We start from the raw sequence: 27,799 nt of genomic DNA, 5'->3' as shown, positions 1-27,799 counted from the left end.
TTCTATTATGTTATTTAGGGACGTGGGTGGTGCTGTGGGTTAAACCACAGAGCATAGGGCTTGCTGATTGGAAGGTCGGCGGTTCGAATTCCCATGACAGGGTGAGCTCCCATTGCTCGGTCCCAGCTCCTGCCAACCTAGCAGTTCGAAAGCACGTCAAAGTGCAAGTAGATAAATAGGTACCGCTCCAGTGGGAAGGTAAAGGCGTTTCCGCGCACTGCTCTGGTTTGCCAGAAGCGGCTTAGTCATGCTGGCCACATGACCCGGAAGCTGTACGCTGGCTCCCTCGGCCAATAAAGCGAGATGGTCGCCGCAACTCCAGAGTCGATCACGACTGGACCTAATGGTCAGGGGTCCCTTTACCTTTACCTATTATGTTATTTATTGTTTGCAAGCCGCTTGGCGATTCAGTTGAATGAAAAGTGGCATAGAAATGTAATAAATCAAATCAAAGGAAAAAATGTCCTCGGCATACAAAATGGATAAGAGTTAATCCCTCTATTTTCCTTAATTCTTATCATACATACCTTTATGGTAACTAGATATCTCCCTATTCAGCTAGCTGAACTACTTTTCCATAGTAAAAACTGGAAAAGAATGATGCATCAAGAAAGCAGGAAAATTTGCATTTTTAAAAGTAGCTCTTAAACTCTGTATCATATAGATTTTAAAATCACCTGCTGCAACATATATATCTTTTTTATGTAAAAAAAATGCACACTATTAAAGACTCATGTGTTCTACTGCACAGATGGGGAACTCATGGGCCTCCAGACATTGTTGCTAACTCACCTGTCATATCTAGTATGACATATGGCCAGGTATTATAGGAATAGTCACATTAATTTAGAATAGAGAGGCCCATGCTCATGGCTGACTTGAACATAGGTCCCTCTGGTCAAAATCCAACATTACCTGCTACACTACGGGGTCTACTTATTGTGTGATTCTTCTGTGTCTTACCTCCCTGCCCACCTTTACTTACTATTATATCTCCACCTCTCACGAATTGTACTCGGGGTTGAAATATCAGCAGATCACAGACATAGCAGATATCACATAAGATGTCTATCACAATCCAGTATATCATGTTGCTTGGTGTCTGAAACGGGAATACCAATCGCAGTGGGATGAACCAGCAGTTCCAGTTATAAGCAACGGTAACCAAAAACAGCCATCCTATATAGCGACGATCTAGAAAAAAACAAAACACCCTTAAAATTACTCTTCCTGTTTTTGGAAGAGTATATATGAGAATACATCACCTTCAATATATAAATAAAATGCCCAAGGATATATCAAGTTTAATTACAACTCAAAAACCCAACCACATCTTACGTGTTGGCTAAGCTGTGTACCAAACATTGACTGAGCAGGCCAGTTTCTTGTAGCCGGTCCTCAAATTAGTAGAGGGTCACAAGTTTCAGGTTAGCTAAAGGTGAGTCCAAGGCTGAAAAAATTGAGATGAACTGGGCTGGGCTTTTGGATTGTATTGGCAAGGCAGATTCTTAATTTCACCAGTGAATACAATAAGTGACTAGTGCCAACCCACCTACTTGTCTGTGTAACATAACAGTAGTACTTATGCAGGGTTACCATCATCTGGAATTTGCCGAACATGCATAGGATTGAAGTGAAATTTCCAGGCTGGGGTGAATATTGAAAAACTGGGAAAATGTCCAGGTTTTTGCCAACAGAACCAGGAAGTGTGTGTTTCAATGTCACTCTTTGCCCATGCTTTTAGGTGATTTCCCCTCAAAAAAGCTCAACAACTTCCGTGAGAGGATTTTTTACTTCTTGAAATATGGCAACCCTAACATATGTCAACAGAGGCCTTTATAATTAGTATGAGCTATCAGTAATTTTTGGGACGCGGGTGGCGCTGTGGGTAAAAGCCTCAGCGCCTAGGGCTTGCCGATCGAAAGGTCGGCGGTTCGAATCCCCGCGGCGGGGTGTGCTCCCGTTGCTCGGTCCCAGCGCCTGCCAACCTAGCAGTTCGAAAGCACCCCCGGGTGCAAAGCGTGTTCTCCCTAACAGAGAGCACGTGTTGCGGTTGGGGGAACAAGCCACCCTGCAGTGACTAGGCAAATTTGGTAGGGAACCCAAGCCTTTAAGTGGTTAAATTTGGGTTGCTGGGGAGTTTTGATTGTTGCCAATTTGGAGGAGGGGTCAGAGTCTTTAAATACAGGGGCCAGACGTTGGACGTCCTCTTGGCCGATTTGCACCGGATCACCCGCCCTCCCTCCCTTTTATAGGGTGGTTTGTTTTTCTTGATCGCTTGACCTTGCTATGCCTGTCATGGGGTCGTCTGCCTTGGAGCGGGGGCCTGGTAGGAATTTTGCCATTTGGCTGATTGGCTGGTGCCATTTGGTTTTTGCCTACTGCGTAGCAAATCGTCACAACTTGTAAGGTTGGCAGTTAGGCATTGGTTAAATTGGTTCTTGGAGGGGTAAGTGCCTACCCCTCCAAATGATGCGGAAAGGGAATTCCGTTAAAGGAATCCAGGGGCTTGCCATTCTTTTCGTCCTTGTCCCCGGAGTCGGACTTGGGCCGTGCAAGCCCCACCGGAACATGAGGGTGAGAAGTGAGGGACTGTTGCCCAGCTTCATTCTCTCACCCAATACTTGTTTCCCCATACTGGCTTCCGTTGGTGTCCGGAATGCCAGCTCTGTCCCTGAGGGCATGGACAGATAGTCATAACCAATGCCTAAGCAACCACTCACATTTTTTGTATTTTGAATAAAGTTGTGGCCAAAATTATGCCAAAAACCTTAAACAAAAATTGATGTGTGAAGTGTGAATTTTTTGGGGGGTGGCATTGTGGGACTCAACACGCAAGTAGATAAATAGGGACCGCTTACTAGCGGGAAGGTAAACAGTGTTTCCGTGTGCGGCTCTGGCTCACCAGAGCAGCGATGTCACGCTGGCCACGTGACCCGGAAGTGTCTCCGGACAGCGCTGGCCCCCGGCCTCTTGAGTGAGATGGGCGCACAACCCTAGAGTCTGTCAAGACTGGCCCGTACGGGCAGGGGTACCTTTACCTTTACCAGTAATTTTATCGTATTTACAGCTGCCAGCACCTCTTTCCTGTAAGAAGGCCTTCAGCTTACCTGTGTATGCATCTATACTTTCTGGTAGCTTCATTTTCCTCAAGTATTCTTTCATGGGCGGCCTCTTGAATTTGCAGCACAGCATATCACAGTAATGCTCCTCTGGTTTTGCTTCTTCTGGTTTCTTCTCCTCTTCTTTTTTCTCCTCTTTTTTCTCCTCCTTTTTCTCTTCTTTTGGCGGAGGGGGTGGCGCCGTCTTTTTGGGTGCTAGAGAAGTTTCCAAAGAGGCAGCATTGCACACAAGTTTCTCAAATGCACAAAGATATCTGAAGCTACAGAGAGTTATACGCTAGAATACCCTCCAACGTTTCTCCGATGAAAATAGGGATGTCCCATTCCATGATGATAATTTTACTGTTTATACACCACACATCTTACTAGGTTTCCCCAGTCACTCTGGGCAGCTTCCAACATATATAAAAACATAATAAAACATTAAACATTAAAAAAACCCTTCCCTATGGAGTCATACCTTGTGTTGCGTCTGCTTCATGTTGCATCTTTTCGTGTTACATCCTGCGGCAACCCGGAAGTACCGGAATGGGTTACTTCCGGGTTTCGCCACTTGCGCATGCGCAGAAATGCTAAATCACGCTTTGCACATGTGCAGAAGTGCCAAATCATACCACGCGCCTGCACAGACACAGTGCTTCGAGTTGTGGGCATTTCACGTTACGGGCGGGCCTCCGGAACAGATCCCGTCCATAACACGAGGTATCACTGTACAGAACTTCCCTTCAGGTGGCTCGAGGGGGGGGGGAGCAGTTGGATAACTCCACACACACCAATATTTCACCAAATAGGGACATCCTAAGAAAAAGTAGGACATTCTGGGATCAAATCAGAAAGTGGAACAGCTTTTCTAAATCAGGGACATCCCTGGAAAATAGGGACACTTGGAGGGTCTGCACTCTGTGAACAACTGTCAACAAAATCCACTCTGCCTCAGGAACATGTTTGGCAGGGTGAGGAATAAAACTAATATTGTTATTAGTGTTAATATTTCCCTATACATCTCCCTACACCATGATGAAATGAGTCCTAGGTATGAAAGATGAAATGCATTTAAATGTATTTTTTTAATCATTTCCTTTCAGCAAGATGCATGATAAACATACATTGTCAGGGCTTCTTTTCAGCCAGAACTCACCAGAACTCAGTTCCGGCACCTCTCAAATGGGTGCCATTGCCATTATAAGAGAACAAGGGAAGTGTTCGTGGTGAGTTTCGGCACTTTTCCTAGAAAAAAAAACAACTAGCACTGCATTCTGTACAGGGTTGCCAGTTTGAATAAGACATGAGGCTAGAAAGTAGGATTCCTTCTGGAATTCATTCTTCAAATCAACGGCTTTGTGTTTGTTTATGGTAAGACCAGCTCTGGATATAAAAAGTTACAAAACTTTCAGCACCTGATTGTTAATCGGGATGTGAAGAGTATGCCAGACCTAATCACATGATTGGCTATTGTGTGCTGATTCAAAACATGTTGATGAAAATAAGCCAGCTCCCCCCGCCCTCGAACTGCCTCCCTGCCCAGGAAAAGCATCAAATGAATTGAGCATTAAACTCATCATGTGAATTGTAGGTGTCTAGGGTCCCCCTTAAGACCTTTGTCAAATGTGCAGAGGTCCAAGGGATGGAGTTGGTGGGGATGTTCATATTGGGGGTGGGGCCAGGCCAGCAAGGTGGACTCCCTCCTGCTCTATTAACTTAATAAACACAAGGTATCTTAATTTCTGCTGTAGGTGTGCCTGAATGCAAGAGAGACAGAAATCCAGTGAGGCAGCATGATGCATGGCTGCTGCTTACTAGGAGGTAGAGGGGGAGGGGAAAGACAACGGGGAGATTCACACAATGCAAGCGCACCAGTAGTACCATCTAGTGCACCTGCTGGCGCATTTGCACTGCGCTAACCTTGCTGTTGCCCCAACATACGGTCTGCTACTGGCAAAATCTAGAAAAGAAAAGTGTGTGTAAGGGTACTGTTGCAGCACCAAAAAGCTGAAATATTGATATTTCACCTCTCTGATTTCTACTTTTCTTGGCAAGCATAAGGAAATAGATAAGCTGCTGTTATCTCAATCACCCCAATGCATTTGTCCAGTTTATTGCATTCAGCTTAAGAGCGGACAGCAATCTCAATGAACTGCAGAATGTGCCTACTATACACTTCCTTCTGTCTATTGTGCATAGTAAGAAATACAGATTTCTTCTGACAGTTGTTAAATACAGTGGTTAATTGATTTCAGGTGAGATGCATATCCTGCTGTGGCTTACTGTATTACAGTCAATGTCAGTATCTCTTAAAAATAAAATTGCAAGATAATGTTTATGCCCCAAATGTTGTGTAATTTACTCACTCAGCAATCTCCAGTTTTTGATTTCTTCCTGGAGTTGCAAAAACAGAGCAAGTGTCAAGCTCTGGGTAGACTTCAAAACATGGGTTTCTGGACTTAATGTTTGGTTTCCTGGTTCACACACTGTCTAGGGCTGACCCATACAGCTTAGGAAGCATAAACCAGTGTAACGATTTGAATGACAGTGCCAGTTTATTACATTCAAGACTAATTCAAGCACATGTAGGTGTGGTACAGGGCTTACCCAACTTTCCTTTTGCCCCATTGCTTTCCCACGGGGAAACACAATCTTTAACACTGAATCGGAACAAATGGCAATTGAGTTTTCTGCAGATTGCTGTTTGTTCCATTTTAGCGCTAAAGAGCAGGTTTTCCAGGGGAAAGTGACGGGCAAAACCATTCAGACCTGTGCCTTCCAGGCAAAGGACAGGTGGAAGTGTTGGCGAGGCTGCAATTTGTTTCCATGAACTTAGAGAGATAAAATCTATATTTGCATCAGCCACAAGCCATAGCAAAGGAACCAAATACAATCAAATACAGATATAGGTAGATGGTTGACTATACAAAATACGTTCTGAGAGTTTACAACTATACAAATGAACTTACTTGCTGTTGGACTGGGCTCAGGAGAGGAGATGACCGGGTCACTCAGTTTTTCTTTATACGTGGCTGTCCTTTCTCGCATCTGCTTGATGATTTCTTGCAGCTGAGTTTGAGCATATTCATTTATGGGGGTTCCTGGTCGCTTATTCTCCGTCCTGTTTATTTGGGAAGAGAGAGGAGAACAGTGCTTTGAAAAGTAAAAAACAGTTGAAGGCAAGTAATAATAAGACAGATGAACTTCACCCCAACTCAGCCTTGAGGAGTGGAGCCATTGTCTTGACCCACCAGTGATCTGGTGGGTCAGGCATGCACAACATCCACATATTGTGGCCTACCAGATGCTGGAAAATTCCAATCTTTGCAAATTTGGGGCCAACATTAGATGTGATGATGGGGGGTATCATTTGCATGTTCATCCTGTTCACATGTAAGGCACAAATTGTGTGTTAACACTCGATTAGAAGCCGCTGAGAGTGGCGGGGGGGGGGGGGGCTCAGCCAGATGGGCGGGGTATAAATGAATTTTATTCTTATTCTTATTCTTATTCTTATTCTTTCTCTGTGTGCCTTGCTTTTACAGTGGTACCTTGGGTTACGAACTTAATACGTTCCTAACCACTTAACCACTTTAGCTAGTGGGGCCTCCTGCTGCCGTCGCACCACTGGTGCACAATTTCTGTTCTCATCCTGGGGCAAAGTTCGCAACCCGAGGTTCTACTTCCGGATTAGCAGAGTTTGTAACCTGAAGTGTTTATAACCCGAAGTCTTTGTAACCTGAGGTACCACTGTAATAATAAAAGGAGCCCCTTCTAGCTATGATCAGACAGACCCTCTCCTAAATTTTAACAGCTTTTCTCCCTTCCTGACTCTGTAACTAAACATTCAACAAGTGTACAAGTGTCTGCATTGCTATTCTGGAAAAGCTCGCCTACCACCTGAAATCATTAAGTGGAAACACAGAACACTGAGGATTTTGCAGCTGTTTGGTGGACTCTTTATGACATATATGAACAATTGTTCCCATTTGAGCATTGTCTCTGCCAAATATGACTTTATATGGAACTATTCATGACATCTACATATGATTTTAATGTACACATAGCTTGCAAAGGCCAATCTGGCTTTGGGACTTCAAGCCAATCATATGGTGACCTCTTTCCACCCCTGTCCAGCTGCCCCATTTTCTCCCTCCCTCCTGCTTATTTATTCTTCTCACCCCTTCTTCATGTGTCAGTGGAAGAGCTGTTAGTGTGCAATCAATGTTTTCATGTTGAGTGTTAATGTTCATTTTGATTAATTTTTTTAAGCCAAACAAACAAGCACACCATCTTGCGTACAATAAATGAACTGTATGAAACTACATGTGTAATCTATTTCACACAACTATTTCTACCTGTGTAGAGGCAGCTTGTACGTGTGTACAGTGTAATGTGTGAACGAGCGTTAAGTGAGATGGAAATGGAGGCAAGTACCTGGAGCAACTGAGAGGAGGCAAGGTAAAGGGATGAATTTGAATCCGTGAATGTGCAGCACAGAATTAAGATTGGTGTAATGCACAACTTTAATCTGCAAAGATAGCCAACAACTTGTACAACAGTCTTAGGACTCAGGAAACAATACTATGGAGTGGAGAGTTGATGTTTAGAGAGGGCCTCCCAGGGCAGAGTTAGAAGAACCCTGGTGGTCTTTGCAGTTAGAGAATCAGGACCTCTACTGTATTTATTTCAGATTTATAGCATCGAAAAATCACGAAAAATCTTGCCTCCCAACCTACCCCACAATTCACTTTGACCCTTCTGTGTTCCCCACAATTGGCCTGATGTATAAAAGAGACAGGTTGGAGAAGAGGAAATCTGTGTGCTTGCGTGCGCGCGCGCACACACACACCCACACACACACACACCCCCCTCTTTCACAAATAAACACATATGCTTAGTTTTTCCCATAGCTGAGAGCTGCTGGTTTGACAGTCCAGTTCTGACATTGCCATGATTGTTAGGGGTGTGTCTTGGATGAGGAGAAACACAACCCTTCTGTAAAAAACAAAACAAAAACCCAATCCTTTCTCTGTGAAACTGACTTCATAGTTATATGGAATATTCAGATTGACTAGATATATTAGATTTTGCTTAGCCTGCACTGAAGCTGCACCTCTTCCTAACCCCCATTCTCTAATGACGTGAGAGGAATTCCACTGGGGCAACTGCAAAACAGGGCTGAGACTCAGCTGTGAAAAGCAGCCTGTGTTTAATTTAAATATTTGTAAAGCATGTTAATGTATTTTTAAGAGAAGACAGAAAATACACTTAATATGAAAATGGGTGGATCATAAACACATGATAGATTGGCTTTAGTTTGGATGAGTAACTAAATATTTAGAATAGAAAATCTCTAGGGTCCACAGAACTAAACTCAAAAGCAGGGGAAGAGTTTGAGTGATCAGCTGGGGAAAAAAAGTTATTCTGCAGTTTGAAATTCTTATGAAAATATATACTTCCCTACCATAAATGTTGAAATAAAGGTGACTGTGTTCATTATTACATGAAAGCTATGGAAGGGCACTAAGCTTAGTCTTCTCTACCAGGTTGTCCTTCCCAGAGCTTATGCAGATAATTGTTTACCTGGCTGTTTCTCTCTTCGCTTTTATGGGTCTTGTCTGAAAGGGAAAGATGCCCATAATCAGTGCTTTTTTCTGAGGGTATGCAGGGGTAAGCATTCCCCTAAACATTTTGTGAATCCTTGTACTTTTGTCAATGTATTGTATTTATTTTTCCTGATTTGAACTATAAAATGGTGATTTTCATGAGTCAAAATGAGAGTACTCTTAAACATTTTTAAAGAAAAAAAGCACTGCCCATAAAGCCTACAGAATGCACATCTTCCCACACACAAATTTCCAGAAGGGGAAAACATCCAACCTTCCTCTCTCTGTCCTACATCTTCAGAAGATGCAGAATAGATCTTGATCTCCTGCCACACTAACCACATAATCCAAACCCAAGATCTGCCTGGATGAGATAGTTTGGATTTGGTGGATCTTGGGCTTCCATGTCTGGTTACGCTTGCCCTCCCCCAGCTAAGCGGGTGCTCAGTCCAAAAAAGGGGCATTCTGGGGAGTAGCTGGGTAAGGTGGGATCTACAGGTATTACAAACCCCTTTCAGCTTGTTCGCGTGACCCAGCAGAACCCAGATGCCAAAAAGGGTGGTATATAAGTCAAATTCCTGCTGAAGAGAGTTTGGAACAGGGGAAACTTCTGCTGGCTGTCCTGTTAGGGTTTTCAGTAATCAGTGGGAAGCAGAATCAAAAAAGTGCGATATTTCACTGTAGGAATGCCCTTGCCTGTGCCAGGTTTCTTCTGTAATGTTTACTCACAAGCAAGTTCTTCCCATCAAAGGTCCTTGCAACATTACTTAAAAGCATCCTTATAGCTTTTGTCTCTTTTACTGGTTCCTGTACTGTGTGATTGGGGGATTATTGATGAGTTTCCCCTTAACTAATCAGCTTGAAAAAAAAGAGTTTAATTACTGTTTTCTTTTCTCATTATTTTCCTTGTCTTTCTTTTATATTGAAATAGCAGAACAACAAGCTGGCTTCTCTGCCCTTTGTGCCTTGGATGAGTCTGTGTGTACTTCCTAGCACGGTCTTACCGATGGCCGAGTCATGCGGTTTGTCTGAAGCTCCTGCTCCTAAAAGATGCACTTATTAATTATATGGTTTAATTAAACAATTATATAAGACTAATGACTTAATTAACAAAGTTTAAATGGGAAACATTAACCTTTTGTACACATTTCTAGCCTGATCCAAAGGCACTGAAGTTGGCAGCCCAAACATTGCCATTTTTAGTTGGATGTGAACCCTATTAACATCTAATAGGACTTCCTTTAGGACTGCCAGCTGGGATGGTCCTGTTTGTTTGCTTCCAGGCCTGCTGCTGAGAAAACAAGGAGAAAAGCCATCCCTACCTATTTCATCCCTTCAGCATTTCCCTAGTACATTATAGGAGAAGTAACACCTAAAATAGGGACGAAGGTGGCGCTGTGGGTTAAACCACAGAGCCTAGGACTTGCCGGTCAGGAGGCCTGCGGTTCGAATCCCCGCAACGGGGTGAGCTCCCATTGCTCGGTCCCTGCTCCTGCCAACCTAGCAGTTCGAAAGCACGTTGAAGTGCAAATAGATAAATAGGTACCACTCTGGTGAGAAGGTAAACGGCGTTTCCGTGTGCTGCTCTGGTTCACCAGAAGCGGCTTAGTCATGCTGGCCACATGACCCTGAAGCTGTACGCCGGCTCCCTCGGCCAATAAAGTGAGATGAGCGCTGCGACCCCAGAGTCGGCCACGACTGGACCTAATGGTCAGGGGTCCCTTTACCTTTACACCTTTAACACCTAAAATGGTAAGCTCTCCCTTTTGGATCCACTCCCTCCTAGACTTGCTCTAGAGACCAAATACCTGACCCCAGCCATGTACCAGAATTTTTTATTTCAAGAGCTGGCAATGCTGATTTCACTTCCAAATAAATGTGTTGCCTTGCAATATGACATTCGGCAAATTTAAATTTTGTTTTGAATTCGCATGTTTCTAAGCACCTTCATTTATTCGAATAATCACTCTCTTGGTCCCTCAAATCACACTAATGGGCTCCGAAAACACAGTTGGGGACCAGCAGGCTTAGTAAGAGCAGCCCCTCCTGACTCACATTTTGAGAACTGCGAGTCTAAAATGGTGTGTCCACTTCCCCCTGCCTTTTCTCAAAGTGAAGGAATCGTATTCTCGTTTAGGCAGTATATCATGATAGATTTTCTGGCTGTTGTTCAAGTGTAAACAAACATAATATTTTCTGTTGTGATTGCTGATTTGTAATAAATTGAGGCTATCCAATATTGAATGCCAAAGGGCCTTCTTAATGAGTCATAGATCAGGATGAGTGTATCCCAATAACATCCATTTGTGTAATATTTTTCCTCTAATCCATAATCCTTCCAAAAGAAACGTGAGATTTCTGGGCTCAACCAGTTTTAGCTCGGGCGTGCAGTTCATAACATAAACTCTGTCACTATTTGGCAGAAAAGGTTTCTTAGTCTCGGCCAGGCCGGGGAAGGATGAGGATAATGTTATTCTATACATGTGTATAGTTACATCATCCCATGCTTATTGGGTTACTGACCTCTATTCTCGCACTTCTGTGTCTTTCCATTGCCTATCCCTCCCTTCTTTTGTCATCTCCTAATCAGATGCATGTGTTAGCATCTTCTGGCACTAAGCAAAATGATGTGCACCTTGCGTGGGGAGCAGCTCGTGAACAAAACTTGGAAATGCATGTTTACACTGCTGGGCCAGTTTCCAATGTTCTTGTATTAATTTACAAGGCTTTTGATGACTTAGGTCCAGGAACAGCTTAAGCACAGCCTGATCCCTTATATCTCTGCTTGATTACAGAAGTCTTTGGGGAAGTCCCTGTTAGTGATTATAAAGGAGGCTAAGCATTGTGCATCTTTCCTACACATGTCAGGCACCATGTCTTACTATATCCACTGAAGTAGACAATCCAAAAGCAGATGTATTAGAAGTTTCTTTTAATTATGTAGTGGCGAATCCAGGTTTCTGCTGCAAGACTTCAACTTTGAACAGTCTGAGTTTGCAGGTTGAACCAGAGTGTGAACAAACTTTTCAAAGTAGGAAGAGGGGAGTACTTTGGAGAACAAATTAATGGGTTCCAGAACACGGTTCTAAATGGAGACACAGGATATAGAAACTGTATCAAATATGGCTGTGGGCAGTGCCTGCATGTAATACTATCTGGGGACACTGTGAATGCCACCTTGAGCTACATCATAGAACCAATGTGAGTACTCTCTGCATGCTTGTGCAATAAGGCCGGAAGTATTTGCACTAGGTTGGATCCAGATGGTAGTGAGACAAAAGGTGTGTTCAGGAATTTGCCTGAATGCTCAAAGTGTGGGTGATGAAAAGGGCACACATGCAAGCCCCAGCCCCAAGGTCTTCTTGTGTAGAGTCTCTGATCTTTCCTACATTACATGGGAAAGATATTCAGGGGACTTCTACTTATGTTCACTGAAACATGAGTAGACTTCTCTGCACAACCAGGGACCCCACTTTATCAGGGTCGTTGGTTGCACAGAGGGGTGTGGCGCGCTGCCTGTGGGGGTGTGGCACCCAGCAGGGGTGGGGGGCACCCACGATGGCACCCCACTGGGATCGCGCTGCCGGGTGTGGTGCACTCTCCCCCACACTCCTCTTCCTCCGCCACTGCCCCCATGCACATTTAGAGCATGTGTGTGAACATGCCTATACTTTGTTTGAATATAGGCCCAGAAAGTGGTGGTAGCATGTTCATTTTTCCTTTCCTTCTCTCTCTCTTTTTGAAGCATCACAAAATAAATACGGTATCTTGAAACTTGTTTCATGCTCCAGCAGGTAGGCTGAATTTAGATGGATGTGACTTTCATTTTACCAGGCAATTCCTCTGAGCTATAATTAATGTAAGCACAGTGATTAATAGCATAATTAATTGCTGGTTTAGTAGCTCCGATTATGAGCCTAAACAACATCATAGATACTCTTGAGTGTAAGTAGATTGCAGGCATGCTAAAGCAGACTATACATCACCATTTAGGTCTTCACATTATTTCCAAGCCATTGTCTAAATCAATAGGAGTCTCCTAATAGAGGTCTGTACAACTCGTGACCACCAAGATGAATGCGGCGCATCAGCCACGTATTATGGTTGTCTTGCTCCCCTCTTTTTGGCAAACAGGTTGGTGGGAAACCCAGAAGGTTTATGAAGTTGCTGGTGGGCTACATCCTTCAAGCTCTGATCACAGACCATCCATTAACTCAAAGAGGTTAGAGACTAGGCTGGTGGTTGGATGAGCAAAGGTGCCAGACCAAGTCAGCAGTTTCATAGAACCAGGTGGAAGCCTATCAGCCCCTTGTGTCAGCTGATCCCTGCTATGCTAACAGCAGCACTACCACCTCTCATTCCTCTGTGGTGGTTATGCCACAGAGTAGCAGAGATGAGGTTAGGCGGTCCCTTCACTAGCAAGCTGAACAAGTAGAACAAGATGACTGGGTTCCACGGCTAGAGTTCCAGGTCTGAGCACCTGGTGCCTTGTGAAGAGAAGTACAGGCAGGATACGAGCATTATCCAAATATAGTATCAGGGAGTCATACATTCCTCAGACTTGGTCAGTTGCCCCAAACAGCAGCGCTTTAAATCTGAACAAACTGATTGTGGTATAAGGTAGCATCATAGCCCCTTTCATCAGATGCATGTACCATTAATATCTACAGAGAAGCAAACCCTTTCTTCCACACTGTTTTCTTGATCAAAACTGTCATTAAGCCAATACTGCTATTTACTACATAGCACATAAGAAGTAATAGAACTGGACATGGGTTACCATGAAACCAAGACACAGTTGATCAGGCATGGGGGCTTAATGTGACCCCCCAACTCTGAGGCTTCTTGCGTGCCTGAGTGGAGTAAAGTGAAGGATGTATATGATTTGATTTAATCTTGTAGTAATTGCACAGAAATGCAGCACATCTGCTATCAGTTCCATTGTTTACCTCTTTGACCTGCTTTTTGGAGGCTAGGGGGGAGAACCCACCTCTCTGCTTACCTTTTGGAATTTATACCTATTTACTATCCACGGGTGGCGGGTGGCGCTGTGGGTAAAAGCCTCAGCGCCTAGGGCTTGCCGATCGAAAGGTCGGCGGTTCAAATCCCTGCGGCGGGGTGCGCTCCCGTTGCTCGGTCCCAGCGCCTGCCAACCTAGCAGTTCGAAAGCACCCCTGGGTGCAAGTAGATAGATAGGGACCGCTTACTAGCGGGAAGGTAAATGGTGTTTCCGTGTGTGGCTCTGGCTCGCCAGAGCAGCGATGTCACGCTGGCCACGTGACGCGGAAGTGTCTCCGGACAGCGCTGGCCCCCGGCCTCTTGAGTGAGATGGGCGCACAACCCTAGAGTCTGTCAAGACTGGCCCGTACGGGCAGGGGTACCTTTACCTTTTTACTATCCACCCCCATGGTTCTGCCCAGACGCTGAGGTCCAGCTCCTAGGGCCGTCTGGTGGTTCCCTCATTGTGAGAAGTGAGGTTACAGGGAAACAGGTAGATGGCCTTCTCGGTGGTGGCGCCCACCTTGTGGAACACCCTCCCATTAAGGAAATAAACAACTATCTGACTTTTAGAAGACATCTGAAAGCAGCCCTGTTTAGGGAAGTTTTTAATGTTTGAACTTTTATCGTGTTTTTTGAATATTCTCTGGAGCTGCCCAGAGTGACTTGGGAAACCCAGTCAGATGAGCAGGGTACAAATACTAAAATATGATGATGATGATGATGATGATGATGATCAATTGCTTCACACACCAGACAAAGTGGACTTTGGACTATGAAAGCATATGCCACAAATAAATTAAGTGTGATAGTCTTTAAGGTGCTACAAGACTATTGAATGGACTCTGCCAGCTTTTAGCCATAGTTCAAGTCCGCTGAATGCATGTATTCAGCCAGATATTTCTTCTGCTACAGCTAAAGGTTTGTCATGGAAATTTCCTTCCTAGTTGTCTTAGTTAGGCTGTCACAACAGGTTGAGAATCCTTTAATCTTCATTATAGAGCTAAGGAATGAAAACAACTCCATGGCTATGCAATGCATACAGTTCTCCAGCTCAGGTATCCAATTAAACTCTGAATAATATTTTATTTTAATTACTAGTTTTGTGACATGAACAAGGTATGAGAAAGTGTGAAGAACATATACCCAATCAATTAAACTTTTATTTAACAGAAATCCAGAGGAGCTATGTCACATGGTTTTTCTATTAATGGATGATTAACCTTGTTCAGTCTGAAACACCTTTAATGAGCCTTTCAGGAATAATTAGTAGAGCCAGCTTATTGCTTCACATGCTTGGAAGGTCCTAATAATTCAAAGAGAGATAACGGCAGCTTCCAGGCAGAAAATCTTAAACCAAATTGTAGGGTTCTGGGCTGAAAAGAGTTGGTTGTTATTATAATTTCATCTGTGTCCTATGTATTTTAAAAATGTGATGACCTGAAATGTTTTTGGTGTTTTTTTTGAAAAAGGGAAATAAAAAAGCATCCAACAACCCTGATTCCTGTAATATGAAAAACCGTGCAATACTAAAGGTTTAAAATTTTCAAGACTGCCCCCAAATTCTCTCACCTCTTCACTAGGAAATTTGGCTTGTGTGGGCGATATTAATTTTGGCTCAGATATACAGAAAATCTGTGTGGGGTGCAGAATCTGAAATCCTCTATCTCGTTAAGGGTGTAACTCCGTAAAGACAATTATTATTTTTTTCCATGAAGAAATGAACATTACCAAAAAATAAAAATGTCCACCGATTGTGGAATTTAAAAGCTCTCGGGCCAAAGGCTGTGTTAATATGAGACAGTACACAGCTGAAAAAGAGAAGTAATGAGGCATGTAAAGTTTTTATGCCTGTTCCATTTATGCTATATAATTCCTCTGTGATTGAATAAGTCAGGACATATGGTCAGCCTGTGTAGGCTGTTCAACCCCTTCCTTACTGAGGTAATAGCTGGCTATGCCATCGCTCTAGCTAATCCCGCAGGTGGATTTTTAAATTACCTCACTGATGTGGTGACTTTCTCCCTCTCCCATCCTTTGTATACTTTGAAACAGATTCAAAAGCTATCTCCTCCTTCCACTCTGATTTCAGCATGTTTCGATAGTGGACAGCAAAGGACTAATGGCTCCCATCCCAAAATAACTTGTTCCTTATCTATGATGTATTTGCCTTCAGCGTTGTTCGCTAAAGTAGTTAGACCACCAACTGGGCATGGTCTCCAATGACACTAGGGGCGTCTAAATAACAACAACAACAACACGCCACCCATCTGACTGGGTTGCCCCAGCCACTTTGGGCAGCTACCAACATATATAAAAGCATGATAAAACATTAAACTTTTTTTAAAAGTCCCTATACAGGGCGACCTTCAGATGTCTTCTAAAGGTTGTATAGTTACTTATCTCCTTGGCTCAGGGTTGCATAACTCCATACCCTCCAATGAAAACAGGGACATCCTACCATACCCTCCAACATATCTCAAATGGAAATAGGGATGTCCTAAGGAAAAGCAGGGCATTCTGGGATCAAATCAGAAACCGGGACAGCTTCTGTAAATCCAGAACTGTTCCTGGAAAAGGGGGACCCTTGGAGGGTGTGAGCAGGGTGCTGCTCACCAACAGGCCATGTATTATGGTCTGCAAGTTGCCTGTGAGCTCCACGGTCCACACCTCTCACACATATATACACCATAGCTGTCAATTTACAGATTTGAAATTAAGGGACCAGCAGCCTCAAAAATAAGGGCTTAGCAGCCAAAATAAGGGATTTTCTGAACACAGGTATGTTCAACTTCTGAGCCCCTCCGAGCCAAAGGCAGAAAACCCAGCCAAAAAAAAGCCAAACGAAGCCTCAAGCAGTGGTTCCCACAGCGCAGCAACCCGGCAAAGGGGATGCAGCAAGGAAAACCACCATCACCTCTTTGCTGGGAAGCGCTGAGCAAAGGCGAGTCCCCAGGCAACGCAGCTGATTTGATCAGCACAAGGCATGCAAGCTCCACCCCCCCAGTCGTTCTTAGACTCCTTATTGGGTGAGCAACACAGCCAAGCAACACAGTTGGAGCCTCCCTCCTCCATGGCCGGCAGGGAGGGAGGGAGGGAGAGGAGCTGCTTCCTTTGAAACCTGGGAAATTTAAGGGACATCATCAATAAGGGACAGCAGCTGGACACAGCGCTGGGATAAGGGACTTTCCCGCCAAATAAAGGACAGTTGACAGCTATGATATACACACAGGCAGCTCCTAGGGCTATGTATCATTGCTTCTGTGCTGTAAACTGCAAATGGAGTTGCCCATAAAGGGTGCTCCCAGATAAGGGTTAAGCGAGTCATTCAGATATCACAAATAGGTTGCTGCCAACAGGTTTTAGTTGCTCTGACTTAAAGGGATTTATCCTGAAGTAGGTAAATCTGGATTCAGTGTGTTTGTGTGCTAGGGGCGGGGGGAGGCTGGCATTTTACATTTGCTGAAAAAAGTGTGCCGAACTGCCCATGAAATCCTGACATTTTAGAAAGATGGAAGAGCAGCAGCATGGCTGTCAACACAGGCAGAGATTGTAGCAACCCTCTGTTCTTCTAAAAAGAGAGAGGGAAAAGGTCAGACTTTCTGCAGCCTGAGAAAAGACAGAAGAAACACAGGGGAAATACAGGAGGACAATGGTTAGATGACAGCGACGTATGGATGCCCCACAGAAAAGGAATGAATGAGGCACAGTAATTCCACACAAAATGCCTGATGTGGAAGCGTCGCTAGACAAGAAACAAAGGTCAGACTGAGCCTCACAGGTCTCTGTCTGACTTTCCCCCCTATATTCACTGTGCAAAATCTACATGTGTAGCAAAGACAAGGAACTTATTTTAATAGGCTATTTATGTGCTTCATTGCTGGGGCGGGGAGGGTTTGTCGCTCTGTAGTGAGGACTCTGCTTTGCATGCAAACGGTCCCAAGTTCAACACCTGACATCTCCAGGTAGGGATGGGAATAACCCCTGTTTGAGAGCTGCTGCCAGTCAGTGTAGACAGCAGTGGGCTAAATGGGCCAATAGTCTGTCTCAATAATAATAATAATAATAATAATAATAATAATAATAATAATAATAATTTATTATTTATACCCCGCCCATCTTAGAATCATAGAATCATAGAATCATAGAGTTGGAAGAGACCACAAGGGCCATCGAGTCCAACCCCCTGCCAAGCAGGAAACACCATCAGAGCACTCCTGCCATATGGTTGTCAAGCCTCTGCTTAAAGACCTCCAAAGACGGAGACTCCACCACACTCCTTGGCAGCAAATTCCACTGTCGAACAGCTCTTACTGTCAGGAAGTTCTTCCTAATGTTTAGGTGGAATCTTCTTTCTTGTAGTTTGGATCCATTGCTGGCTTCCCCAGCCACTCTGGGCGGCTTCCAAAAAAATATTAAAATACTGTAATACATCAAACATTAAAAGCTTCCCTAAACAGGGCTGCCTTCAGATGTCTTCTAAAAGTCTGGCAGTTGTTGTTCTCTTTGACATCTGGTGGGAGGGCGCCACTACCGAGAAGGCCCTCTGCCTGGTTCCCTGTAACTTGGCTTCTCGCAGTGAGGGAACTGCCAGAAGGCCCTTGGTGCTGGACCTCAGTGTCCAGGTAGAACGATGGGGGTGGAGAAGCTCCTTCAGATATACTGGACTGAGGCCGTTTAGGGCTTTAAAGGTCAGCACCAACACTTTGAATTGTGCTCGGAAACATACTGGGAGCCAATGTAGGTCTTTCAAGACTGGTGTTATATGGTCTCGGCAGCCGCTCCCAGTCACCAGTCTAGCTGCCGTAATACCATGCAGCTTCTCGTGTTTTCATGTTTCTACCATCCACTTACATAGCTGATCAATTGTGAGTTTCCTGTATGCATCTATACGTTTTCTGGGTGACCTCAAGACTCAGCCTCTCTCAACCTAACCTGCCTCACAGGGTTATTGGGAGGGTAAAATGGGTTCTGTGTGCCCCTCTGAACTTCTTTGAGGAAGAACAGGATATAAATACAATAACAATAATAAGGTATAAAGATACTATAAAGGGGACATTCCAAATAAATATAGATGTCTGCAAACATCTTCCTCTATCTTCCCAACAAGGGGATTTGGGTTTACAATATTATTTATTTCCAATAAAGAACCAACCGCATTTCTGCTCCACAACACTTCTGTGGTCTACTTTCTGCATGCATTAAAGAGAAAACAATACTCTGAGTTGTAAATCTGAGTTCTCTTGCCGTTTCCTTTCAGATATTTACAACATACAGATAAAGTAGCAGAAGGCCCATTGCACAGATGGCCACAATCAATAAGTCTACACCAATTGTCGTTAAATGAGAATGTCAGCTCTGAGTTTTGTAGCTTAACATTGGAATCTATCGATGTTTGCTTGCTTGTATAGTATTTTTCTATTCCTTATGTGCTAGTATGAATTAATCTCAGGAAAAGTGAATGAATCATCAAATTAAATTATTAATAAGTGAAGGGTTTTTTCCCCTGAAGCCAGGAAACAAGCAAAATGACAGGGGTTTCCTTGCCCACCAATGATGGAATTCTACACCATGTTTACGTGCATTTCACTTATTTATTTATTTTCCCAAAGTTTATACATTTGTCAGTGAACGTGCCCAATATAGGATTGTAATTCAGTTTACAGTTCAGGTTTGTGTAACCTCAGAGTAATCTTGAAAACCGTTACAATAGAGATGGTTATATTTTTCTTGATCCCCTGTTATTAAGGATTCACATTCCTGTATACGTATATAGATATGCTGCTCTTACTGTTCCTACTCTGAAGAGATTCCATATATGACACCCTCATCTCATCACACACAGGATGCCAAGGACAAAATTATTACTGTCCTGCAAAGCTATTAATCGGACTAGCCATTGCACTGTTATTAGAGGAAGAAGCAGAGATGAGGAACAACATACTAATAGACAGGCGAGTCTCAAAGTGAATCCTGATTCAAATCATTAGGAAGCTGGCATTAAAGGATTTCTGCTGCTCAATCATCATTCAGTTATTCAACATCATCAGCCATTCATATATGCCCACTGCTTTTAGACATGACAGTTAGATGTGGCCAGACAAACGGGGGCTATGCTTGTCGACCATTGCTAATATCAATCACAATGTATTTTGTATATTTAAACATGAGAAAGTACTGAGATGGAAAGCCCCCCAAAATGGGTAATTTCTCTTGCTAATGGACTGTGAGGAATATTCTGGGGTGGGCACCCTGTCTGTCAGAAGCTAAGTGAGCCATTTGACAGGATAACAAATTGGCTTCTCCATCCAGAGGTGATACACTAGAAAATGAAAAAAGAGCAAATCTCTCCATAATGGACCTTCTGGAAAGTGATGCATTATGAATGGCGAGCAAGGAACCAAAACACATTTGGGTAGCTGTTGGATTTGTGGCAGGAGGAGCAGCAGCAACAGCATCTGAGACCTGGAGACCGGACTTTTCAAATCACCCACCCATCCGCTCTCAAACTTCCATTCATTTGCCAGTGACTTAAAAAACAAAAACCAGCACTGTGTATTCTTGCTTACTGACAGCCACCTTGGAGGCCAGCTATCATGTCAGGCAAAGAGGTGGGATATAAATGAAGCAACTCCCTGGTCCAAGCCCATCTTTTATAACTAAGCCTAGGTACATATAACTGGCATAGAGTACAACCAGGGCTCCCCCCCCCTGCAGCCAGAACTCATAGAATCAGAGTTGGAAGGGACCCAAGGGTCATCTAGTCCAACCCCTGCAATGCAGGAATCTCAGCTGAAGCATCCATGACAGATGGACATCTGTTTAAATACCTCCAAGGAAGGAGAGTCCACCACCTCTCATAGGAGTCTGTTCCACGGCCGAACAGCTCTTACTGTCAGAAAGTTTCCCCCCCAAATCTTTAGTCGGAATCTCCTTTCTTGTAACTTGAAGCCACTGCTTTGAGTCCTACCCTCCAGAGCAGGAAAAAACAAGCATGCTCCTTCTTCCATGTGACAGCCTGTGTTGGGCCTGGGGGTAACCCTTGAAACACGGTCCAGAATCCGGAGGTTCCGCTAGGAGTCAGTCTAACAGGGCCAAGGAAGGATATGAGGCAGGAAACCAGGCAAGGACAGGTACAGGATCTGGCATACAGCAATGTTGCTCCCGCAACCTGGGGCAGGGTCCGTCAGGCTTTTATCTTTGTCGGGGGTAATGGCCGGTCCTGATCCCCCGGCAACTCACCTCCCTGTTTCGCCCAAAGGTGAGCACTTCTCCTGCGAGTACTCAGGTCTCTCCTCCTCTCAGACCTTAGTCTCTGCAGCTCGGGAGACGTTGGTGGGTTACTAGACCCAGAGGCCGCCTCAGCCTCCCCTGACCCAACCGGTAGTGGAGCAGCTATAAGTGATGGCCCAGCTGAAGGCAACAAGGTAATCCTTGCATCTGGAGCCAGGGCAGGCTCAGGCCCCTAACTCGGCCCAGCTGGTGTTTGTTGCAGGGGAACCTGTGCAGACTGGGATTCTTCAGGATCAAGCCCCAGACTTGGTTCAGATGATGCCTGAGGCATCATCGGGTGCAGACTGAGACTCCTCTGGTTCCAAGTCCCAGGCCATTACACAGCCTTTAAGATATTTGAAGGTGGCTATCATGTCTCCTCTTTTCCAGGCTAAACATACCCAGCTCCTTCAAGCACTCCTTGTAAGGCTTAGTAAGGCCCTTGATCATCTTGGTCACCCTTCTCTGCACACATTCCAGCTGCTCAACATCCTTCTTAAATTGTGGTGCCCAGAATTGGACACAGTATTCCAGAACTCAGTTCCGCCTCCTCTCAGGTAGACACCATTATAAGAGAATAAGGGAGAATCCTGCTAGATCAGACTAAACATTCATCTATTCCATCATTCTGTTTTCACAGTGGCCACTCAGATGCCTATGGGAAACCCACAAGAAGGACCTAGGCAGAATAGTATTCTCCCTCCCCTTCCTCTCTTGGTTTCCCATTTGTCTGTCTTAAGATTGCAAGTCACCTTGGGTTAGAAACCTGCCCTCTACATTCTTTGTAAAAGCTGGATAAAAAGGTAAAGGTAAAGGTACCCCTGCCCATACGGGCCAGTCTTGACAGACTCTGGGGTTGTGCGCCCATCTCACTCAAGAGGCCGGGGGCCAGCGCTGTCCAGAGACACTTCCGGGTCACGTGGCCAGCGTGACAAAGCTGCATCTGGCGAGCCAGCGCAGCACACGGAACGCCGTTTACCTTCCCGCTGGTAAGCGGTCCCTATTTATCTACTTGCACCCGGGGGTGCTTTCGAACTGCTAGGTTGGCAGGCGCTGGGACCGAGCAGCGGGAGCGCACCCCGCCGCAGGGATTCGAACCGCCGACCTTTCGATCAGCAAGCCCTAGGCGCTGAGGCTTTTACCCACAGCGCCACCCGCGTCCCATAAAAGCTGGATACAACCCCATAAATATTACAGAAAGGCACTTTTACCGGACAAAGAATGTTGTAGGTCAGGGATGGGGAACCTGTGGCTCACTGGATGTTGTTGGACTCCCATCATCCTCACCATGACCAATGGGCAGGGATGATGGGAATTGTTGTCCCAAAACATCTGGAGGGCCACAGGTTCCCCATCCCTGCTGTAGATGGAAATGACTGTGCTTACTGCTTATGACATCTTCATTGCACTGCCCAAGATGAACCAATGAATCTGGTGAAAAACTAGTCGTGGGTTGTGTATTTTGTCTCTGTTTCTGTGACTGTACAGATATATTATAAACTTCTCAATGTAGAATGCCCACCATGTGGCACAGGTTGATCACATGGCAAGACAAAGACCTAATGGTAGTGCTGGGCTTGCAAAGGACCCAACCAGTCCCCTAGTTTTTGCAAAGCAGAACGGGTTTCACTGCAGTCTGGCTCCGGCGATGCATTCACTGGGAAACAAGAGGAGCCAAAGCAGCAAGACCCTCATTTCTGCAAGAATTAATCACATAGTTCATGGACAACCTCTTTCTCAAATGACTAAAGCAACAGTGATCTTGTGACACTTCCTTTTTTTAATGGCACGCTCCCACAAAAATAAGTATAGGGTTAAAATCTATCCATTATCTCCAGAACTTTTAGCACCTGTTGTCATTTCTTTTGGGAATCAGTTCTAGTGAATCCTTGTTTGTGAAGCTGCATGGCCTGATCCTCACATCTTTGCATATTGTTAGTGCCAGTGATTTATTATGAATGACAACTACCAGTTTCTTAGGACTGTTACTCACGTGGCTGTCTCTTCTTTCTCCTTGGCCAGCTGTGCCTCTTCCTGTTGTGTTGCCTCAGCAGGCTTGTCAGCTGGAGGGGGATCGGGTTCTTTTTCTGGAGGCCCTGCTGCATCTAAAAACAGGTGGTTGATAATAACCATTAAGGCATTTATTACAGAAAGCTGATGTCAGAAAAGCTTATGGTGGTTGTTGGCACACAGGTTGAAGCAAGGCCAGAAATTGAGTACCAGGCAGGTGAAACAAAGTAGGTACTCCAACAAGGGAATGATAGGAAAGTGACAGGAAATATCATAGCTGGGACTGTACAGGTACTGAGGAATCAAAGGAGGTACACCAGAGAGGAGCTGGATGCTAGCAGACCTGTTCCAGGTCAGGCCCTTGGAAGAAGACTGTCAGATTGGAAAGTGGCAGAGATCCAGTAAAAAAAGGGGAAAGTAGCATTCCATTACTGATCGTGGTATACCTGATGGTAGATTCTATCTGTTTTCCAGAAATACAATTTATAGATGTAGTGAAGTAGCTGCAATTTGCTCTTTGTGAAAGCACAATGAGTGTAGAGGTTTTGAGCTTATATCTTAGCATTTATTAAGCTAGGCTAGAATGCTAATACAGTGATACCTCTGGTCGCGGACGGGATCCGTTCTGGAGGTCCGGTCGGATCCCGAGGTTTCCGCAACCTGAGGACCACTTCTGTGCATGTGCGCATGGCGAAACCCGGTAAAATACTTCCAGGTTTGCCGTGTGCGCACCCCGAAGTTTACATAACCAGAGGGTTACGTAAATGGAGGTTTGACTGTAGAGGGCAGTGGTCTGTTGGAAGGAACCCTCTATTTGAAAGACAACCAAATCCCAAGCCAGGTTTAAAGATAATGAGTGACCAGAAGGTGGAGAGCAAGCAAGATAGTGAGCAGGGGCCTAAAAGTTGGCTTCAGATTTAGAAGGCCACCTAATCACAATCTGTTAAGGGTGCTGAGAATGGCAGCTCTGGGGGATAACTTCAGTTCCTAGGATTCTTCAGAAGAAGTCATGTACTTTAAATGTGTGGTGCATAAGCAGCTATGGTCACTCAGTGAAGCTGATGACTGACTAGGAATTTGACCTTGGCATATATTTGGTCCTAATTAAACATTCTAGCTACTTTGATTACAGGCATAACTGGAAAACCAATAGGATGTGGCCCATCAACTGCATCAACTCTTATTTTTATTAAAAACTTGGACTCATTCTGATGTATTTATTATTCACTTTATTTTTTTCCTAAGAAAATGAAATGGCATTTCTCCAAGAAACCTGGTGTTGGGCTAGTTCTGGAACTTTTGAATTTTCAAATAGTTTTAGTTTAAAAGATTGGAGAGATAAGATTGGAAATCGTGGGCTCAAAGAGCCTGGAGAGGTCCCCCCCCCTCCCAGCTTTTCAAATGAATGTTCATAGGAGATGGTGAAATTGAGAATATCACCCACAGGTATATCATGACTTAGTCATACTGACAGAGTGACGTTTATAAGATATGATTATTGTCACACTAATAATTGCTGTTGCATTTCATTGCTTTTCTTGGATTTGTGTTTCCACAAAAAGCATGTAGAGCAGCCTTAAACAACACAGTTGTTAATATAGGTATGAAATGCAAATTTGAGGGTGTGTGTAAATGAGTCATGGAGAAAGTGTCCTTTAAGATGACATTTAGCTATCTTGAGATGATTAATTTCTATAATTAATTTTCATTCGTATTTTAACTTTAATCTTAAAAATATATATGGTATGAAACCATCGTCATTATGATATCATTGTGATACTTTGCCTAAAGCAGACATAGTCTTAATAAGTGCCATGAGTTTGTCACTGTTAGTCAAAAAGCCTTGATGACCATTGCTATTATTCACACCTAAAGAGTTTGGTTGCCAAGTCAAAATAGTTGTTTGAAACAAAAAACACTTGGGGGAAAAACTTAGTCCATGCTGTATGTCCATAAGTAACAAGTCAATATTAGTCTACAACCTTGAATTCCAGTGATTGAATGATATCTAAAGGAGTATATGACAGGCTTCTCAGCACTTCCCACAATTATTCGCATTGCAGCCTGAGAAACCCCTCCTCAAACTCAAGGAAACTGTCAGAACCACATAATCCAATGCACCCTTTGCTCGGAAGGAAGTCCCATTAAGCTCTTAATCATTTCTGGAAAAATGGGTGGAGGATTACAGCTTAAGAGGCGCTTGGGTGCTAGTCAAGGTCACTTATGTGTGTGCCAGTTTGGGTACAATATGCTTTGTTTGTGGCAAAGTTCTTAGAATAATTCCTATGGGCTCCTATGAAGGTGTGTGGTACAGTGAGTAGTGTGCCAGATTTTGAGGTGGAAAATGGTCCATGTATGAAGCTCCTCTTTTCCAAGTCTATTATGTCACAGCCTAGCCTGCTTCATAGGTGGGTTGTGAAGCAAAAAATGTTCCTTGGGTCCCTTGGAAAAAAGACAGGATATAACTATAGCAATATATATTTTTTAAAATAAATAAATAAAAATAAATAAATCTAGAAGGTATAGTAATTTGTTCATATATCTCAAAATTACACATACTTCTGTTTAGGAATTCAAGCCATCTGAAACTACCAAACTTCTACATTTTACTAATCAGTTCTAATGTTAATTGCTGACATTAACGCTGATGAAATGTATTAAGGAATATTTTATTGTGTTCTTTCCTCTCACAGCAAATGAAGAAAATGGTGATTAAATCAGATTGAATTGTCTTTAGAAGAATCTTGAGTATTATGGAAACAATGGAGAGAATCAGCTAAGTGTATACAGTGCAAAGTATCAATATATTAAGTATGCATCTAGTGTTATTTGAAGCAGGGAGCATACCCTCCAACGTTTCTCCAATGAAAATAAGGACATCCCATTCCATAATGATAATTTTATACCTCACATATCCTACTGGGTTGCCCAGTAAACATTTTTTTAAACTTCCCTATACAGGATGGCTCACTGGTCGGATAACTCCATACCCTCCAACATTTCTCCAATGAGAAAAGGGACATCCTAAGGAAAAGTGGAACATTCTAGGATCAAATCAGAAACCGGGACGGCTTCTCTAAATCAGGGATGTCCCTGGAAAATAGGGACACTTGGAGGGCCTGAAGGATCTGTCATCCTTGAAAAATCACACACATATTTCCAGTTGCTGCTTATTAACTATAGTAATTGAATTCACTCAAATTGTAAATGCTTCTATGCACTGCGATGTCTTTAAAGTTGATTGGTTGGTAACTGAATTATAGAGAGTGCTCTAGTAGTGCTCATGTGATTGGCTAACATTGGTCACCAGAGATGTATCTAGTGAAGGAGAGACTCTATTTTATGTGAAGCAAGATGACTGTGTTTTAGAATCCACTGTGAACACTGCTAAGTTGAATAGAGTGTTGGAGTGCTTCTTCTCTGCTTGAAAGAAATAGAGCAAAGCTGCAGGAGAAGGTAAAAGTGGAAATCTCTCATTGGAGCTGTAATGGCCTGACTGAGATACAGAAGGCTGAGCTCTGGAAAGAGAGGAAAATACAGTTGTTTGGAAGCTAGAAGAAAAGACTGTGAACCTGTGCTTGGAGAAGCATGTGACTGCAAATATTATGTTCATCATTTCGGGTTTATTAAGTCTGACTTCACAGCCACTGCTCTTATGGGAGAAGGAGGAGACAAGGAGCTACCTATGCATATGAGAATGATGTCTTCTACATATGAGAATGATGTCTTCTACATATGAGAATGATGTCTTCTACGCTTTCTGCTTTCCTTCGGTCTCTTTGGCTGTGTGTGGAGGATGATAGAATACAAATGCAGCTCTCATAGGTGCTGGAAGCAGGAGAGGATGCAGGATCCATCCTTTTCTCCTTCCATCTGCCGCTGTTTGGATTGTAATCTAATATTCCCTTTCATGGGTTAGAAAGACCAAAGAAGATTTATGGACAGCAGGGGAAATCACATATACAAATAGAGCAGAATTTCCATGTCAACAATTAGAAATGAGGATTAGCTTCCCACATTTTAGCCTTTCGAAGCTAAAGAAGATTTATCAAGAAGCAAGTTTATCAAATCAAGCCGAGCTCTGACTAATCTTTAATGACAATGTATATGTTTCTCTGAGACCAGAAGTCTGCATAGTGGCTGGTTGAAAGAATGGAGAGTAAGTGATGAGTGTCCAGGACAAGGTGGTGAGGAATTAAAGTTGATACTCAAAGGACTCTTTTCATTGACTGACATTGCTCTCTGAGCTGTAACGCTGAAATACTCGCTCTGCTGAGCATTCATTAGACTATCTGCCATCTCTAAAATCCTTCAACTTCCATATTTTTTGAGACTTCTTTGCTTCAGTCCCCCCCCCCTCTCTCTCTCTCTCTCTCTCTCTCTCTCTCTCTCCTTCACCCCCCCCCCAAACCAAGCTGGGTGGAAACCACTTTGCCACAGAAAAAGTCACAGTAGTATCTTTGAATTTTACAACCACGTGGTAGCAATGTAAATTATGTTGACTTTTCTCTTGGTACCCTGAGAAGCAGATTTCACAGTGGATTTTTTCCCTTTTCTTCCAGGAATATGTTGCAGGCTTTGTCTTGTTCTAGATGCTTACAGGTCTCTAAGTGACCCTGTGCACATAGGGTTGTCTCTGACAAGTAATTACATAATTGGTAGAAACATAGGCTAAGTGCATCTTTTTCCAGGACATGTCCTCTTTTTTTCATGAGAAAACCTCATGGGTAGAGTCATCATAGAGACCCATAGTTAAAAGTAAAGGTAAAGGGACCCTTGACCATTAGGTCCAGTCGTGGCCGACTC

General features: G+C 43.7%; 1 protein-coding gene across 1 annotated transcript in view; it reads right to left on the bottom strand.

Moving 5' to 3' along the window:
* CNGB3 (cyclic nucleotide gated channel subunit beta 3) overlaps nt 1-27,799 on the bottom strand; it is a 65,797-nt gene that overhangs the window by 23,275 nt on the left and 14,723 nt on the right. Inside the window, exons 3-6 of the mRNA XM_077932874.1 lie at nt 22,977-23,088; nt 6,074-6,225; nt 3,111-3,317; nt 986-1,194 (exon numbers count right to left, since the gene is read on the bottom strand). Of these exons, the coding sequence (XP_077789000.1) occupies nt 986-1,194; nt 3,111-3,317; nt 6,074-6,225; nt 22,977-23,088 (680 nt within the window). The remainder of the gene's footprint in view (nt 1-985; nt 1,195-3,110; nt 3,318-6,073; nt 6,226-22,976; nt 23,089-27,799) is intronic.

Source organism: Podarcis muralis, chromosome 8 (genome assembly GCF_964188315.1).
Source record: "Podarcis muralis chromosome 8, rPodMur119.hap1.1, whole genome shotgun sequence".
In the NCBI taxonomy this organism is placed as follows: domain Eukaryota; kingdom Metazoa; phylum Chordata; class Lepidosauria; order Squamata; family Lacertidae; genus Podarcis; species Podarcis muralis.
The sequence above is the reverse complement of the archived record's forward strand: the minus strand, read 5'-3'. Positions and strand labels throughout refer to the sequence as shown.